Below are 16,188 nucleotides of genomic sequence, written 5' to 3' on the forward strand. Positions count from 1 at the left end.
TTCATGTGTTGAAAATGCACCAAAGCATTACTCAGCAAAACATTCTTAATCACATATCCAACTTTCTGATGTCGAAGATTGAACTAAAATAAAAACATAATAGAGGAGAGGGCTCGTCCTTACTTATCTTCCCTCTACACTTCACTTGGATAGCTCAGGAAATCAATTATGAAATAGTGCTTAAAACAATATTCACATTGGAAAGCAATAACATTTCATTATACACACGCACATATGTATATATATGTATATATATATATATATATATATACATCGATTCAAATGTGTGATAACTATTTTATAATTATTCTTTCAGTTATACAATACAATACAACTTTATTTATGTAGCGCATTTCACAACAGCTGTAAAAAAAACACTTTACATACAGTAAAACATATAATAACAGTAATACAACAAGACAGTGAAGTCAGTAAATTAAAACACAAATTAATGATAATGACACATATAATAAAGATGAAACCAGAAAACAGCAGAACAGCGTCAGTTTCATGTTGGGTCAAAAGCCAAACTATTTGTCTTCAAACAAGTTTTAAATCTACAACCAATAAAACCTTAATTGACATAGCACTTTTTCCACAAACATCACAAACTGGTTTCCACTATAAAAGCAGAACACAGAATACTATTGAGGAGGAAACACTTAAGGCGCTGAGAATTCATTCATGAGAAAACTACATTTTTGCCATTTTTAGGGGGAGTGATTGAAAGTTTCAGAGCTGCAATAAAATCTGGGCGATTTGTTTCTTGGTGATTTATATTGCAATGATTACTTGTTTATACAGATATTGTGGTTTTCCAGAGATTCTACTTCATTCCAAATGTCCTTTCCATCTATTAATAGTTCAAGCAAGATAATACCCATGCAGAGGCTTTCATGCCATTAGCGACCCAGATGCAGCAGCTGACAGCTACTTTAGAGGCCTCTACATACCAATCTGAAGTCGGTACACGGCGTCTGTTTGGTGCAATGTCGTAAAGTTGAAGCTGTTGTTGGGGCGTCTCCGGGCGTGCTTGGCTGATTCAACATGTAGAATTGGGTCGGGCTGCCGGGACAAACGATCACTGTGATTGGCTGTCAGCTAACGAATCAGTGCACTGGACAAGTACGGAAAGTGAAGAAAGCAGACAAGCCGTGAAAATTTAAGCTATTCCTCAGGAACTAAACTTTGCTCGTCTCCTCTATGGCCATAACAACTGGCTGGACCGAAGAGCGCGAAGATAAATTAATCACTCTCATGACTTAAAATGCCCATGCCGTGTTTCAAGACTTGGTCAACAATGTGCTGAGGCATTTGTTCAACCATTACATTTGTTTCCTTGAATGATATAATCATTATCTCCAAGTCCAGAGAGGATCAATTCACCGCTCCCAGAGCATCCTGCAATGTATTCTTAAAGATTATTTCTTAATCATTCATCATAAAACATAGAAATGAAAATACAGAAAACTGATCTTAAGTGGAGAAAAACAAAATTCCAAATCCACTTTGACGTGTGCAAACAATGTACTCGGAATTTTAACAGTTTGTAAAAGCTAAACTACAACCCTTTTCGGAAATCATCACTAAGAACCGTATCAACAAGCGCACTCTATTTGTTTTATTTAATAAACCCACTAATTCTCCATATCATCTCGCCTCAGAACACCTCTGAACAAATAAAGTCAATTAATTTGCCTGCTATTTTAGTGAAAAAGTACAATCCATCAGCTACAAACCAGACAACCCACAAAATGATGCAACACTTAAAATAACCCAGGAATAACTCAATTACTTTGTTTGAAATTGATATGGATCTAACTACTACAACAGATTTATTTCAGTAGCTGAAATTGTCAATTAGCTGTCTTGACTCAATACTATCTGACTGATTCGAAACTATTGTGAAATCTTTGCTAACTGGGTTACAGCAAATCAATTGCTCACTTCAGTAAAGTGAATGTTCTGAATCTCCAAAAGTAGCTGCTGTCAAGCCACTTCTAAAAAAAGAACACTGGATGGTTCCTTGTTAGCAAATTATAGACCCAGTTCAACCCTTCCTTTGCAACCAAGAATGTCAAGTAAGTGTCTTTTAAATCAACTCAGCAACTTTTTAAACTCAAATGAACTGATAAATTTCAATCACGTTTCTGACCTCATCACAATACAGAAAGATCTGTCATTAAAGTATGAAATTACGTGAGATTAAACACTGATGCAGGGAAGGGGTCGTTGTCCGTCTTATTGGAGCTCAGCGCAGCATTTGATACAGTTTATAACCATGTACTCTTGAACCAACTGGAAACTTCGGTAGGGTTAAATGGAACAGTCCTAAACTGGTACAGGTACCACTTTAAAAAAAGGAGTTATTTCGTTATGATTGGAAGCTTCAAATATGATCAAATGGGCATGACATTTGGGGTGCTTCAAGGGTCAGTCCTTGGACCCCTTTTGGTCAATCTGTATCCTCCGGTCAAATGCTTCAGAATGCTGATGTTGGCATTATATTAATCAATTTCCTCAGATGATTGCATTTCAGTTAACATTTTGCGTCGCTGTTTAAACAAAATGAACAACTGGATGAGCCAAAATTTCGTTAGGTTTAAACAAAATAGAGGTTATCGTGTTTTGGCAATAAAGAACAGAGGGCTTCTTAGTCAACACTTGGAGTCACTGTTTTTCAAAGCCAAACATCAAGTCCAAAATATTGTGGTGCTGATAGACTCGGACTTCACTCTCAGGAGTTATATCAAATCAATGTCTAAAACAGTCTTTAACCAGTTGAGAAACATATCCAGACTGAAGGGTTTCATGCTCCAAGCAGATCAATAGAAACGTATGCTCCTATCTCCAGTAGACTTCATTACTGCAATGTTCTTCTTTCAGGACTCACTCAAAAGCACACCAAGCAACTTCAGTTCATTCAGAACGCTGAAGTATTGGTCGGTTGCCAAGTGGCCCCAAGTCCTCTTTTCAGATGTAAGTCAATATTGAATTTCATTTGGAAATCATGAAGAAGCACCAAAATCAAATTGTGCTTAAAGTCCAGTCTGAAGTTTCCGCGGTCAGTAAATGGTTTGAGGAGCCATGTAATTTCCTTGATGTGGGTCCATTGTCTTTTATCAAGTCCACAGTGAACACAGCTGTTTACTAGGAAGTTTTAGAGCCCTTCATGCTTCCCGCTGGCGACAGTCTTTTGGGAGACAATGATTTTATTTTCCAGCTGGATTTGGCACCTGCCCACAATGTCAAAACTACCAATACCTGATTTACGAGCCATGGAAAGACAGGACTTGATTTGCCAGAAAATATGCCCGACTTGAACCCGATAGAAAATGTTGTCATTCTGCCATAGACATCAAAATTGGAAAAAAAGGCCTTTGAATAAAGATAAAGATAAAGATAAAGATGTCCTTTATTAGTCCCACAATGGGGAAATTTGAAGTGTTACAGCAGCAAAGATATAGATCACACAGAGTCGGCGGCGTAATGTAGCCGTTAATGTGTAACATTAGCAGCAGACATTCATAAAAAGCATGCAAATATACACAGTATAAACGTATTAAGTGTAAGGAAACACTCCTAATGCCTGTCCATTATACAGAGGGGGAAACACTGTAATGATAAAAACTACTGAATGATTGAAAATACTGCAATGATAAAGATATTACACTGATAAAAGTACTGTAATGGTGAGAGTACTGAAATGACAGGAAAGTACTGCAATGATAGAAAATACTGCAATGATAAAAGTACTGTAATGGTAAAAGTACTGCAATGATAAAATATACTGCAATGATAAAAGTACTATAATGGTAGAAGTACTGCAACGATGGAAAAATACTGCAATGATGAAGTATTGTAATAGTAAAAGTACCGCAATGATAGGAAATACCGTAATTATAAAAGTACTGCAATGATAAAAGTACTGTAATAGTGAACATCCTGCAGTGGTAGAAATACTACAGTGATAGAAGTATTGTAATAAGAATACTGTAATGGTAAACAAAATACATCATTGGTCGATGTTTAAGTACACCCTTGGCTGAAAGTAAAGTAGTAGTGTATATTGCATTCTAGGACTGCACAATTGCACTAATGCCCTCCTGTTTGTAGGCCTGACCCAATGTTCTTGTTAAAAAGTCTGACAGCAGTCGGCAGGAAGGAGCGGCGAAATCTCTCTTTGGTACAGCGAGGGTGTAAAAGTCTGTCACTGAAGGAGCTGTAAAGTGTTCTCAGAGTGTCATTGAATGGGTGGGCTGGTTTGTCCAGCATTGATGACAGTTTTGCTGTCATCCTCCTGCCCCCCACTGAGTCCACAGAGTCCAGGGAGCAGCCCAGGACAGAGCTGGCCCTCCTCACCAGTTTGTCCAGTCTCTTTTTGTCTCGGCCCGAGATGCCTCCTGCCCAGGAGACCACTCCATAGAAGATGACTGATGAAACCACCGAGTCATAGAAGTTCCTGAGGAGTGTTCCCCGAACGCCAAAGGACCTCAGCCGCCTGAGTAGGAAGAGTCTGCTCTGACCCTTCCTATAGAGAGCGTCTGTGTTGTCGCTCCAGTCCAGTTTATTGTTCAGATGAACACCCAGGTACTTGTAAGTTGAGACCCTCTCAACGTCTGTTCCCTGGATATTCACTGGTGCAGGTGGAGAGTGCCGACGCTTGCGGAAATCCACCACCAGCTCTTTGGATTTCCCAGCGTTGATTTGGAGGCGGTTCTGCTGACACCAGTCCACGAACCCCTGCGTAACCCCTCTGTACTCCCGATCGTCATCGTCAGTGATGAGGCCGACAATCGCAGAGTCATCAGAGAACTTCTGCAGGTGACAGGTTGTGGAATTGTATTTGTAGTCCGAGGTGTAGAGGGTGAACAGGAAGGGAGCCAGCACAGTTCCCTGCGGCGCTCCCGTGCTGCAGAGGAGCACGTCAGACACACAGTCCTGTGTTCTCACGTACTGTGGCCGGTTTGTGAGGTAGTTGTGAATCCATGTGATGAGGTGGTGGGCCACTCCCGCCTGCTCCAGCTTGTCTCCCAATAAGGCGGGCTGGATGGTGTTGAAAGCACTTGAGAAATCAAAGAACATGATCCTCACCGTGCCCCCCGCCTTCTCCAGGTGGAAGAGTGAAGTGTGGAGCAGGTAGATGATGGCATCATCCACACTGATGCCAGGCTGGTATGCAAACTGGAGTGGGTCCATTGAGGAGCTGACCAGGGGGCGCAGATGGACGAGGACCAGTCTCTCCAGGGTCTTCATCAGATGAGATACTTCACCTTGCCTTGTGAACTGGTATAATGTACAAGTTTCATTTTTTTAAACAAATTCTTGAAATAAATGGGCTTTCCCTCAATATTTTTTGGCAGGCACCTTGTATGTGTGAATTTTACTGTTGTGAAAACTTAATTTTCCACACAGGAAGGATAGGATATATTCATCCATCAATCGTTTCCTGATATCCAACTATCTATGTGTCTATCTAATAAAAAAATGGAAAATCATATACAATTGTAGAAGACTAAGTGACACATGATCAAAATGTGATGAGGTGAAGTGTTCACAAGATGAAGTTTGCTTTTGCGCAATGCTTGGGCCTCAAGCTGCCTTTGGATTAAAGGAGAGTACTTGGGAACAATGCAATGGTCTTTTCTCACTCCGTCTAATCCTTGTTGGTATTGCAAGCGGTTTCATATGACTCCACAGAGAAAAGGAGACAAGCGTCCCTAAGAATTATTTTACTACAGACTACAGAAAAGAAAAAGAGAAATGTCAACTGTGAGTAGCAACTTTTCATTGCTTGTGTCAACTATATGTTTGAGGAAGTTTATGTATTTAGTAGTCATAGTTTGAAATTAGCACCGTTGCCTGTTTGGCTCAAAAATAAGGCACTTAGATTTTACTGGATGTTGTTATTGTTGTTGTTTTTGTTGTTGCTGTTGACACAAGTATCTTGCCCTTGCTTCCTTTATTCAATTGTACTTTGTCCTAATAGAAGTTGCATAAATAGAGCTGAATGGGCAACATTGTTTTGGCTGCGGGGGATTTGGAGATGATATTATGAGATTTGGCCAATGACGACGATAGTGTCACAATACAGAAATTGTTTTGATCATTTGTATCCTGGAAAAAAATAATGAATCATCCATGGTGAAATATGTCAAACTGAAGACATGGAAAGGGGTGATATCAAATACAGCATTTTAATTGGTCATAGACTCTAGATTTTTAGAATTATAGTAGTGTACACGGATGAGAATCATATTTAACGGTCACAGTAAGTCATTCAAGTGCACAATTGTATTTCCTTTAATTGAACAATATTCAAATGCGTTACATGCTGGTGCATCCATATTGTATTGTAAAATGTGATATTAGAAACATCATATTACTGATATTTTTCCCCATGGCTCGTTTTTACCAATTCATTACAGAATATTTATCATAGAATCAATCAACCCCATCTAAAGATTTACTGCGGGCTTCATTTTTTGATTGTAGCCTCCACCAACCTCTTGTGAGTGGATGCTCCTGGTTGAACAGAAGAATGTAAGGAACACTCTTTTTGGTCCTTTTTCTGTCCAAGAACCATCAAATTGACCTTAGTTTCAAAGAGCAAAGAAAGATAGTACAAAATAAGTAGTGTTCATTCCCACTCATTTGTTACTCGTCATGTTCCCCAAAGCCCCTGCAGTGACACAGAACAGATGATTGCGCAACAGCGATATTTTCCTCCTGTGTCTTGTGTTTTCCGGCAGATAAATGTTCGGGTCACGAGCATGGACGCCGAGCTGGAATTTGCCATTCTGCCCAGCACTACTGGCAAACAACTTTTTGATCAGGTACATTGTATTGCACCTGCTCATTGGCCCTTGTTGATGAGCAAAGTTATGCCATCCATTGTTACTGCCACTGTTTAGATTGTGAAAACAATCGGGCTGAGGGAAACCTGGTTCTTTGGTCTCCAGTACCAGGATAGCAAAGGCTTCTCCACCTGGCTAAAGCTCAACAAAAGGGTGAGAAGAAAGCTGCGTGTCAGCTTGTTGGCATATCTCTCATATGCCCCCCCCCCCCTCCACCCTGAACAGATGCTCACAAACGTGACTTTGTTGATCCATTGAGGTTAATTAGATGCTTGCTGTGTTAATCCCTTTGTTGGGGGGTGCCATTCCCAGGTGACCGCTCAAGATGTGAAGAGGGACAACCCCCTGTTGATAAAGTTCAGGGCAAAGTTTTACCCAGAGGATGTTACAGAAGAGCTCATCCAGGAGGCAACGCAACGTCTCTTCTTTTTGCAGGTTCGCGAATACACAACTAATGGCGGTGATCTTGAAGCAAAATTTTTATAACTTGCTATTTCATCATCCAAAATGTTGGAACATTTTGAGAAAATATTTAGACCTTATAGGGTTTTTCCAAATAACTATTATGGCTAAATTAAAACACAGTCATGTTCAATAGTACAAAAAAAGTATTCAACTAGTTCATTTTAGTTTTATAGTGTTACCTTGTACATAAATAGACAAACCAGGAATCTCAACTAAAATAGATGCCACAAAAACCTCTGGGGGTTTCCCAATGACTCAAGCAAAAGGTTATCATCTCTGGTTGTTCACAAGGGTGTTCATGTGCACAAAAATAAATCCATGTGCATCAAAGAAAGCTTAGAAGTGGCATGGGTTTTCCTGAGTGTGAATTTTAATTCTATCAATACTAATAATTCTATTGTTTTTGCCTTAGGTAAAAGAGAGCATCCAAAATGACGACATTTATTGCCCACCTGAGACTGCGGTGCTTTTGGCCTCATACACAGTTCAGGTCAAACATGGAGACTACAAGAAAGATTATCACGTACCAGGCTACCTAACAAGAGAGAAGCTGCTTCCCCAAAGGTAGTCAGTCCATCCCTTGGATACAAACTTTATCTTTAGTCAGTCATCTGAATTCTAACTGTGTGTCACCTTCAACGATAAACCCAGGGTTTTAGAGCAGCACAAACTGAATAAAAATCAGTGGGAGGAAAGAATTCAAGTGTGGCATCAAGAGCATAAGGGAATGCCAAGGTGAACCTGAGACAACGTAGCCCTCCCTGCAAATAAGTGATTCAGTCATCATGACATGACTCTTTGTCACAGGGAGGACGCCATGGTGGAGTACTTGAAAATAGCCCAGGATCTAGAAATGTATGGGCTTAACTACTTCAGCATCAAGAACAAGAAAGGAACTGAGCTCTGGTTGGGAGTGGACGCCCTGGGCCTCAACATATATGACAAAAAGGACAAGTAGGTCTACAACTCTTGCAAGTCAAAATTCATAATTTGCACTAAAGACACACTAAAACCTAACACTGCGAATGGGCGCTTATGTGGCAAAAGGCAGAGCAGCAGTGGATCCTTAATAACTGAGCAGGGAATGAGCTTCGCTCATGTGTGAGCCCGTCTTTGCCATTGCAACATACAATACCTACAAAGTGTCAATGGTCAATGTGTTGTGCAATTCACATCCGTTGTCACGACTACAAGCGCCCTTATTTATGAAGGCACGAGCCATCCATCTCAGTTTAGGTATTTCAGACAGCTTGCGACGTCACTGGCTCAGTGCAGAGCCATAGCTACTCATTTGGGGCGCAAGATAAACACAATAAAATAAAAGAATCGTGCGCCCTCTTCGTCCTTCTAAAGCAATTCCGACCTTGCATTTAGTGCAATTTCCTCCCGCATTCCAAAAGCAAGCATGATAAGTTGATTGGGTACTCTAAATTGTACATTATTTTCTGGATTAAAAAATGAAATTATTTAGATCTTGTCTAAATTATATGCAGTTGGTGAGGACTACTTTTTCTTCATAGGTAGGTAAGTTTTGCTAAGTGCAGTGGCACACCACTGCCATTATGGCTGCACGCAAACAGAGTCATGTGTGGAACTGTTTCATCTCCAGTCAAAATGCAGTTTGGGATATTTACGGAGGCATGACAAAACCTTGTGAAACACCTCAGGTTAAACACCACAACACAGAAGAAGAGGCATTTATGAAGAAAACACATCATTGACAGAAGAAGAGAGTACATTGTCGTTCCTTTGGTACTCCAGGCTGTTCTCAATTTACTCACAGATTGACTTAGTCAGTGTAAAATGTGAGCCCAAAGAGGCCACAAAGCAGAGATACTGGCTGGAAGTCATGACTTACTCAGTTGTATGCATGACAGCAGGCGGATATACGCAGATTGATTGTACTTCTGGCTATCTAGTGGTAATTGTAATTGTTCTGCCTGTCCCTGTACGTCTCTGGCATAGACACAGTAGATAAACGAAGATACCTTATTTTGAGGAAACAAGTTTTGGACAAATTTGGTGGAATTGGATAATTTCCCACAACAAACTCTTGTACCTCAACACCCTTGTCACTGCATTAAATGACAGATTTACAACAGAACAGCTATAAACATTGCTATAAAATAGCAAGTGTCTGACTGCTAGCTCAATATACTTGTTGTTGTCAATCTATTTTCATTTTGCTTTGTTTTACCGTGCTGTCTGCAGCCAGGTAGCCATGTCAAACAAGAATCTGTACCCTAATTGGATAAATTTAGCAAAGTTGAATAAATAAAAAAAAATATATATTTTCAAGTATGGCTGCAACTAATTATTATTTTAATAATCAATTTGATGATTATTTTGTCTATTCATCGATGAATATGATTTTAAAAATCATGTTTAAATGTTTGAATTCCCATCCCTTTATTCAAATTGACAGCGCAGAAACAAGGGTTAGGTTTGTAACGTGTCAGAAAATGGGCAAAAATGTTGATGATTTATTTCCAAAGCAAATGCAAATCCATTATCCAAGCCGCTAGTCCTCACTAAGGTCGCGGGGCTACTGGAGCCTATCCTAGCTATCTTTGGGCAGTGGGCGGGGTACACCCAGAAGTGGTTGCCAGCCAATCGGAAGGCACACAAAGAAAAAAAAAACATCCGCGCTCCACACAATTATATCTTTGGATAATTCTAAGTGTTCAATTAACCTACCATGCATGTCTGACCGGAGAACCCAGAGAAAATCCTCACAGACACGAAAACAGACAAACGCCACACAGGAAGGCCGGAGCCAGAATCGAACTTATGACCTGTGCCCTGTGAGGTGGACATGCAAACAAGTCGACCTTCACCGCCCACCGCAGTTCTACTTAGAAGTTTTAAAATGAATATTTGTCCTGTCTTGCATTCTTATAAGCTGTGATTTGAAATACACCACATTATTATTTATTTTACCATTTTGCATAAAGTATCGGTATCGGATCGATATCGCCAATACTGGCTGGAATCACTACCTACTGTGCCAAGCTTGTTACGAGTCATAAATGATACTATTGTGTATTGTTTTACTTTACTTTTAAATTTACTACTTTGTGTTTATTAGTGTCTGGGCTGTAACATAAAGTATTCCAATATTCTGCAGGCTGACCCCAAAGATTGGCTTCCCCTGGAGTGAAATCAGAAATATTTCCTTCAATGACAAGAAGTTTGTCATCAAACCGATTGACAAGAAATCTCCGGTATGGAATACCCGAAAAAGTGCATTACGTACACCCTGTCAGGCCAATTCATTGCTTATTCAGGAGAAATTGATTTGGTTTTATGCAGACAAATTGAATGTCAAGATGTTAGCCATTTTAGCTTGAGATAATTTCGATTGAGTAACTTTTTGTAAAATGGCCACCATAGACAGTTGAGTCCTCATAATTTGAATTTGGAGATGTTTTAATATAAAAATCTTTTCACAACTACAAACAAAAACCTAATTACTAGTTCACACACATGCTAAGATCTACGTAATCATGGTGCCTGTAAAAATGTGTAGCATGTTACTACGGCAAGTTATAACGTTGCCACATGCAGAAATCCAAGTTTTTACTGAAATTAGATTCTTTTATTGATGGTCACTAATCTTGCTTTACGGGCACATGTTTAGGAATTCCACAATATTAAAACTGTACAATGCATAGGTGCTAAGATATTGTGTCACAACTCAAAAGATAAATAATTGCTACTTTTTGTGTTCAAGGACTTTGTTTTCTATGTACCCCGTCTTCGCATCAACAAACGTATATTGGCACTTTGTATGGGAAACCACGACTTGTACATGCGCAGACGCAAACCGGACACCATTGAAGTGCAGCAGATGAAGGCCCAGGCGAGAGAGGAGAAGAACAAGAGGCAGATGGAAAGGTAAAAGCAGGCAATGAGAAGGTCTTTTATTTTTTACAGTTTACAGTCTGTTCTCTGTACTTAAGCAAGAACAGTCAGGGGACGGAGTTGTTTCAGACGTGTATTTATGCACAATTCTCCTGTCAGGGCTCTGCTTGAGAGTGAGAAAAAAAAGCGTGAAAATGCTGAGAAAGAAACAGAGAAGATTGCTCGTGAGACCATGGAGCTGATGGAGAGATTGCGACAGATTGAGGAGCAGACAAAGAGAGCGCAAGATGGTCTGACAACTTTTTGAATACAACAATTTATTTCTGTTTGCGAACATAAAAGAAAGTGGCTTGCCATATTGAAATATTCATCATTTGAGAATTTTCCCCAATGTGGTGTATAATAACGGTAGTGAATATGCTGTGTTCTGTATTATGTGTGCTGGATGTTGACTTTCAGAGCTGGAGGAGCAAACTCGCAGGGCGCTTGAGTTAGAGAAGGAGAGGACACTTGCACAGGAGGAAGCTGAGAGTCTTGACAACGATCACAGGGCTGCCATGCAAGCGAAAGAAGCCCTGCTACAACATCCCCAGTCAGAGATGAAGAGTCAGGAAGAGCTGGTACATGTCCCACAACTCAACCATTATACCACCCTACATTTATGGAATCAAATCATTTCAAGTATGTCTGCTTTAATATTGTGTGAACGTGATGACGCGAGTTCATATATGTCATTCCCACACACGTATGTGGACTGGATCTCATTGGTTGCTCCTGAAAAGGCGACCCTCTGTACTTTGAAGAATCTCTTGAAAGCTCATCTCTTTTGAGAGCATTTCCTTGCCTCTCTCACACCTCAACGTATCTAGACGACACCTTGTAATGCTTCGTTATTGTGAATAGTTACAAATAAAAATAGAGCTACTACGCTTTTGTGTCAGATGGCAAAAAGTAGGTATAATATACATATTTGGTTATTGAAAGGAAATTAATTCAAGTTTGCCCTGTAGAACCCGAGAGATTGTGTGCACACAGACACACACGCACACACATGCACACTACACACAAAGCTATTGTCATGACAGTGAGAGCACAGCGACCTTAAATTTGGAGCACTCTTAACTCTTTCCCCATTTGTGTGCACGTGTGGATAGGCCACTGAGCTGGCAGAGCTTACATCGAAAATCTCCCAGCTGGAAGATGCCAAGAAGAAAAAGGACGAGGAGGCAGTGAGATGGCAGAAAAGGGTGAGAATTAATGGAAGAAGCAGGAGCCAGATAAAGGGTGAATCAAAAATGAGCTAAGAGGGATGTCTGACACTACTAAGTGAACAGAGTAGAAAGAAGCAAGGAATCCAATAGTGGCAAGAATATGACAAGACTGAAAAGTTATTTGCATTTAATATAAGTTAACCAAAGTCTAACAAATATATTTTGGGATACAACAAAAAAAAAACCTGGATTTGGATGCACACATGTCATTGTTTAAATAGCCAAATATTCCCTTATTGCTACTTTGAAATCTAATATAACTGTCCCCATAAATAATGTTGGGCATTTTGACATTAGGTACACGTTCACATCAAATTTTGCCTTATGGTGAGCACATCTGCTTCACACTCCTGAGGTTTAGGGGTCAAATTGTGGCTGTGACGTTGGCATGTTCTTGCCGTGTTGGTTTTATTCAGATACTGCGTCTTTCTCACACATTCCCCCAAGGTTTTGAAAAGTAAAACCAAGCTTTAGGAACTATTTTCAATGCATTTTTTCTGACGTGTGTGTAATAATTCCCAAAACCTAAATTGAGTATTTTGAATTAATTAAATGGAGTGCACTTGTTATTATGATTTTTTTTTTTTTCTAGACCTAATGTGGCCTCACATTCACTCATTCTCACACATTCATACGCCAAAGAGCAAGGTGCTGCCAGGTCCACTCGGAGCAAATTCCGTCTCAGTATCTTGCTCAAGGACACTTTGACATGGTCACAAGTGTTGAACCCAGAATCTCCGGGTTGGGAGACGACCACTATACCGCCTGAGCCATGCGACAAAAAGAAGCCATAAGACAAAAAGCGATCACCTGCCCCATAAATGTGTCAAGTCTAAATATTAAACATTGTAGCTGTATTTGATGTTATTGCTTGAGAAACAGGATTTCACAAAACCAATATCTTCTGTATTATGACAACATGTGCCTAATGTTGTGCCCAGGGAGTAGTCCTAGTAAGGAGAAATGTTCTCATCAGCATACAGAATGTATTAGTTCACTCTAACATAACTTGGACATGGACCACAAATACCACAACAACATTCTCTCATTGTGGAAATGGTCGACGAGGGTGTCAAAAGTCGCAGCAGTTCTCCCCTTCCTTTAAATATGTAAATGTGTTTGTTGACAGGCGATGATGGTCGAAGCTGATCTAGAGAGGACCAAAGAGGAGCTGAAGTCTAAAATAATGGGAATCCACATCCAGGATTCTGTCCACCCTCACATGCATGATCACGACGAGACTGATGAGAGCAGTGCGGAAGCGAGTGCTGAGTTACTGTCTCCCGGCATGGTACGCGACCGCAGTGAGGAGGAAAGAGTCACGGAGGCCCAGAAGAACCAGAGACTGCAGAAAAACTTGAAGGTATGCATGCAAGACTATAAAACCAGCTCCAGGGGTTTGGCACCATATTACTGATATTTCAATTTAAATGTTTTTCCATCCACTGAAATTTGTCACAAAAAAGATGTTCATCACGAATGAACCTTTTCCAATCAAAATGCCCCCCCCCCCACCCCACTTTCCATATATTTGTTGGACATCCAGTCTGTCTTGCAGGTGAATTATTTATCTTTTCCAGATGACCTGTGCATTTAACCCCAAAAAATATGAACCTTTTTGAGAACAATCACATGTATTTGAGATATTTACACAATTTTTAGCCTAATCGATCGACTACATAGCCTTTAGTGTGTTGTAAAAACTTCATAGAACTGCAATCGAATAATAATTTGTGCATCTTACTATGTTTTGAGACTAAATGGACTCAGTCTCAGCTGATGCAGTCATTTTAAGAAGTTTGCCCGCGCCGATGACCCCTCTTAGGCAGTTCAGCGTGTCCATAATGTTGGCTCTATTTGTTGCGTTTTCAATGAATACATGTTTTATATGGTTTGGATTGTGTTAAGTTTTCATCTTTTGCCCCTAATTGCCCCTAAAAAGTATGTTTTCCAAGAAACTAAGTGACATACAACTATAATTAAAAATATTGCAGGTATCTTGGATTTTATTCACGCCGCGTCTGCCATCCACAAAGTCTATTACTCCTGGAATAAAATTGGACTCTATTTCCCGAGCAAAACAAGATACCGTATGATGTTGCATAGAATCTCCAACACGAAAATGGGACTTAATAACTACGGACAAAAGAATGTTTTCAGATTGGGATTGAGGGAAGGAGAAGGGCGTGGGGAGAGGCCTGAAGCTTTTGAATAGTCTCAGCAATGAGCATTTCATTCTGTGTCTGCGTTCTCTTTCAGTTCCTGAGTACCGAGCTTGCTCGAGCGGTGGACGAGAGCAAAAAGACCCCAAATGACCTGATCCATGCAGAGAATGTAAAGGCCGGCCGTGACAAATACAAGACCTTACGTCAGATTCGCCAGGGCAACACCAAACAGCGCATTGATGAATTTGAGTCCATGTGAAAAATTTCTACGGAATGATTAACTGAGCTCAATCAAATAGAGAAACAAAGAAGCACAGTAATATTAAATTGAGGATTGAGTATTAATGAATAGACTTAATACAACAACAAATAATCATACTGTTACCATCCTTGATTTCAATTTTGCATCTAAGATTAGTCTGTGCGAAAATTACAGCAAACACACACGAACAATAACCATGACCAAAATGTTGGGTACACATGCGGAATCTAATAAGAGCCACTAAAAAACATGTAACAAATGTACACTGCATTTTTTAAAATAATAATGCATGCTTTGATCGACTCGAACAGACACATATTGATTTGACAATTACATTAGTGGATTAATATTGTCAAACGGTAATGTGGGGGTTTCCAACTTGAAATTTTTCCTTATCTAACCAATGTAAGGGGTAGAGATTAAGATGTGTATAACTGCAATGATAAACTCGTTGTTAAATGAATTTGTGGCACAGCTCTTGTATTGGATCCCAAATTGTGCATGTGCAGGTGTATGATGTATCAAAGGAGTCTTTTCTGGTTTATTAATTTGGTAATTTTATGTCCCCATAAATGATATCCAGCTCGAGCCCTGGAAATTACGATTTGACATTGTTCTCACCAAATGTAAAGTTTTATTTTCTTCATCCAAATAAAATAGACAGGGACACCATCTGTTTGACAGTGCATGATAATTCCATGTGCCAAATAATGCACATCACCAAAACGTTTGCGGTTCAAATAAAAGGAAAATGCTCAATGCCTTTGAAGAGTGTTTGGAGAACTGCATGACAACTCTTATTTTATCTGAAAACTACAGTAAAGTATGTCGAGTATGCATTTTATAGCTATCTGGGTTTTTTTTGTTTGTTTGTTTTTTACTTCTCACTCAGCTCCCCACATCCTTCATGTATCTCTTTCTCAATTTTGATTTTTACAATTTTTCATTGACGACTGACCCAAAACATTTAATGCCAATAAGTCTCAAGCACACGTGTTTGCTTTTTAATGTACCCCTTTATATCAGAAACACATGAAATGATCTATGAATGTATTATTATTATTATTATTATTATTATTATTATTAAAAGCCCATGTCCGCACTGTCCACCTTTTGGTGGCTGCTCTTTCGAAACACCCATTTGATTACCGTTGATTCTGTTTCTTTGCTGTCATCCGGTTTAACTAGAATGGAAGCCAGTGGGAACATCTACATACAGTACAGCTGTTAAATGTTCTCTACGTTTGATAAATATATGTTTAAATTTTGCTTGCAAAAAGACTTCCTTCCAGTGAAGAATGATG

At 39.6% G+C, this 16,188-nt stretch overlaps 1 protein-coding gene across 2 annotated transcripts; it reads left to right on the forward strand.

Moving 5' to 3' along the window:
• Positions 1-5,623: 5,623 nt before the first annotated feature.
• On the forward strand, positions 5,624-15,558 carry LOC148337909 (moesin a-like). Of its 2 annotated transcripts, XM_088294394.1 has the most exons (15): positions 5,624-5,772; positions 6,496-6,543; positions 6,753-6,836; positions 6,915-7,010; positions 7,170-7,292; positions 7,735-7,886; positions 7,974-8,057; positions 8,130-8,276; positions 10,450-10,546; positions 11,056-11,219; positions 11,346-11,476; positions 11,646-11,806; positions 12,341-12,433; positions 13,587-13,820; positions 14,717-15,558. In XM_088294394.1, exons 1-15 carry the CDS (start codon positions 5,764-5,766, stop codon positions 14,879-14,881), a joined length of 1,788 nt encoding a protein of 595 aa, XP_088150520.1. In that variant the 5' UTR covers positions 5,624-5,763; the 3' UTR covers positions 14,882-15,558. The 2 variants fall into 2 exon arrangements, with proteins under 2 accessions (XP_088150520.1, XP_088150521.1); XM_088294395.1 differs by lacking the exon at positions 6,496-6,543 and having other exon boundaries at positions 5,639-5,772.
• The last annotated feature ends 630 nt before the right edge of the window (positions 15,559-16,188 follow it).

The sequence above is a fragment of the Idiotropiscis lumnitzeri genome, chromosome 4 (genome assembly GCF_059441095.1).
Source record: "Idiotropiscis lumnitzeri isolate Australia: NSW breed Sydney's pygmy pipehorse chromosome 4, RoL_Ilum_1.0, whole genome shotgun sequence".
NCBI classification, from domain to species: Eukaryota; Metazoa; Chordata; class Actinopteri; order Syngnathiformes; family Syngnathidae; genus Idiotropiscis; species Idiotropiscis lumnitzeri.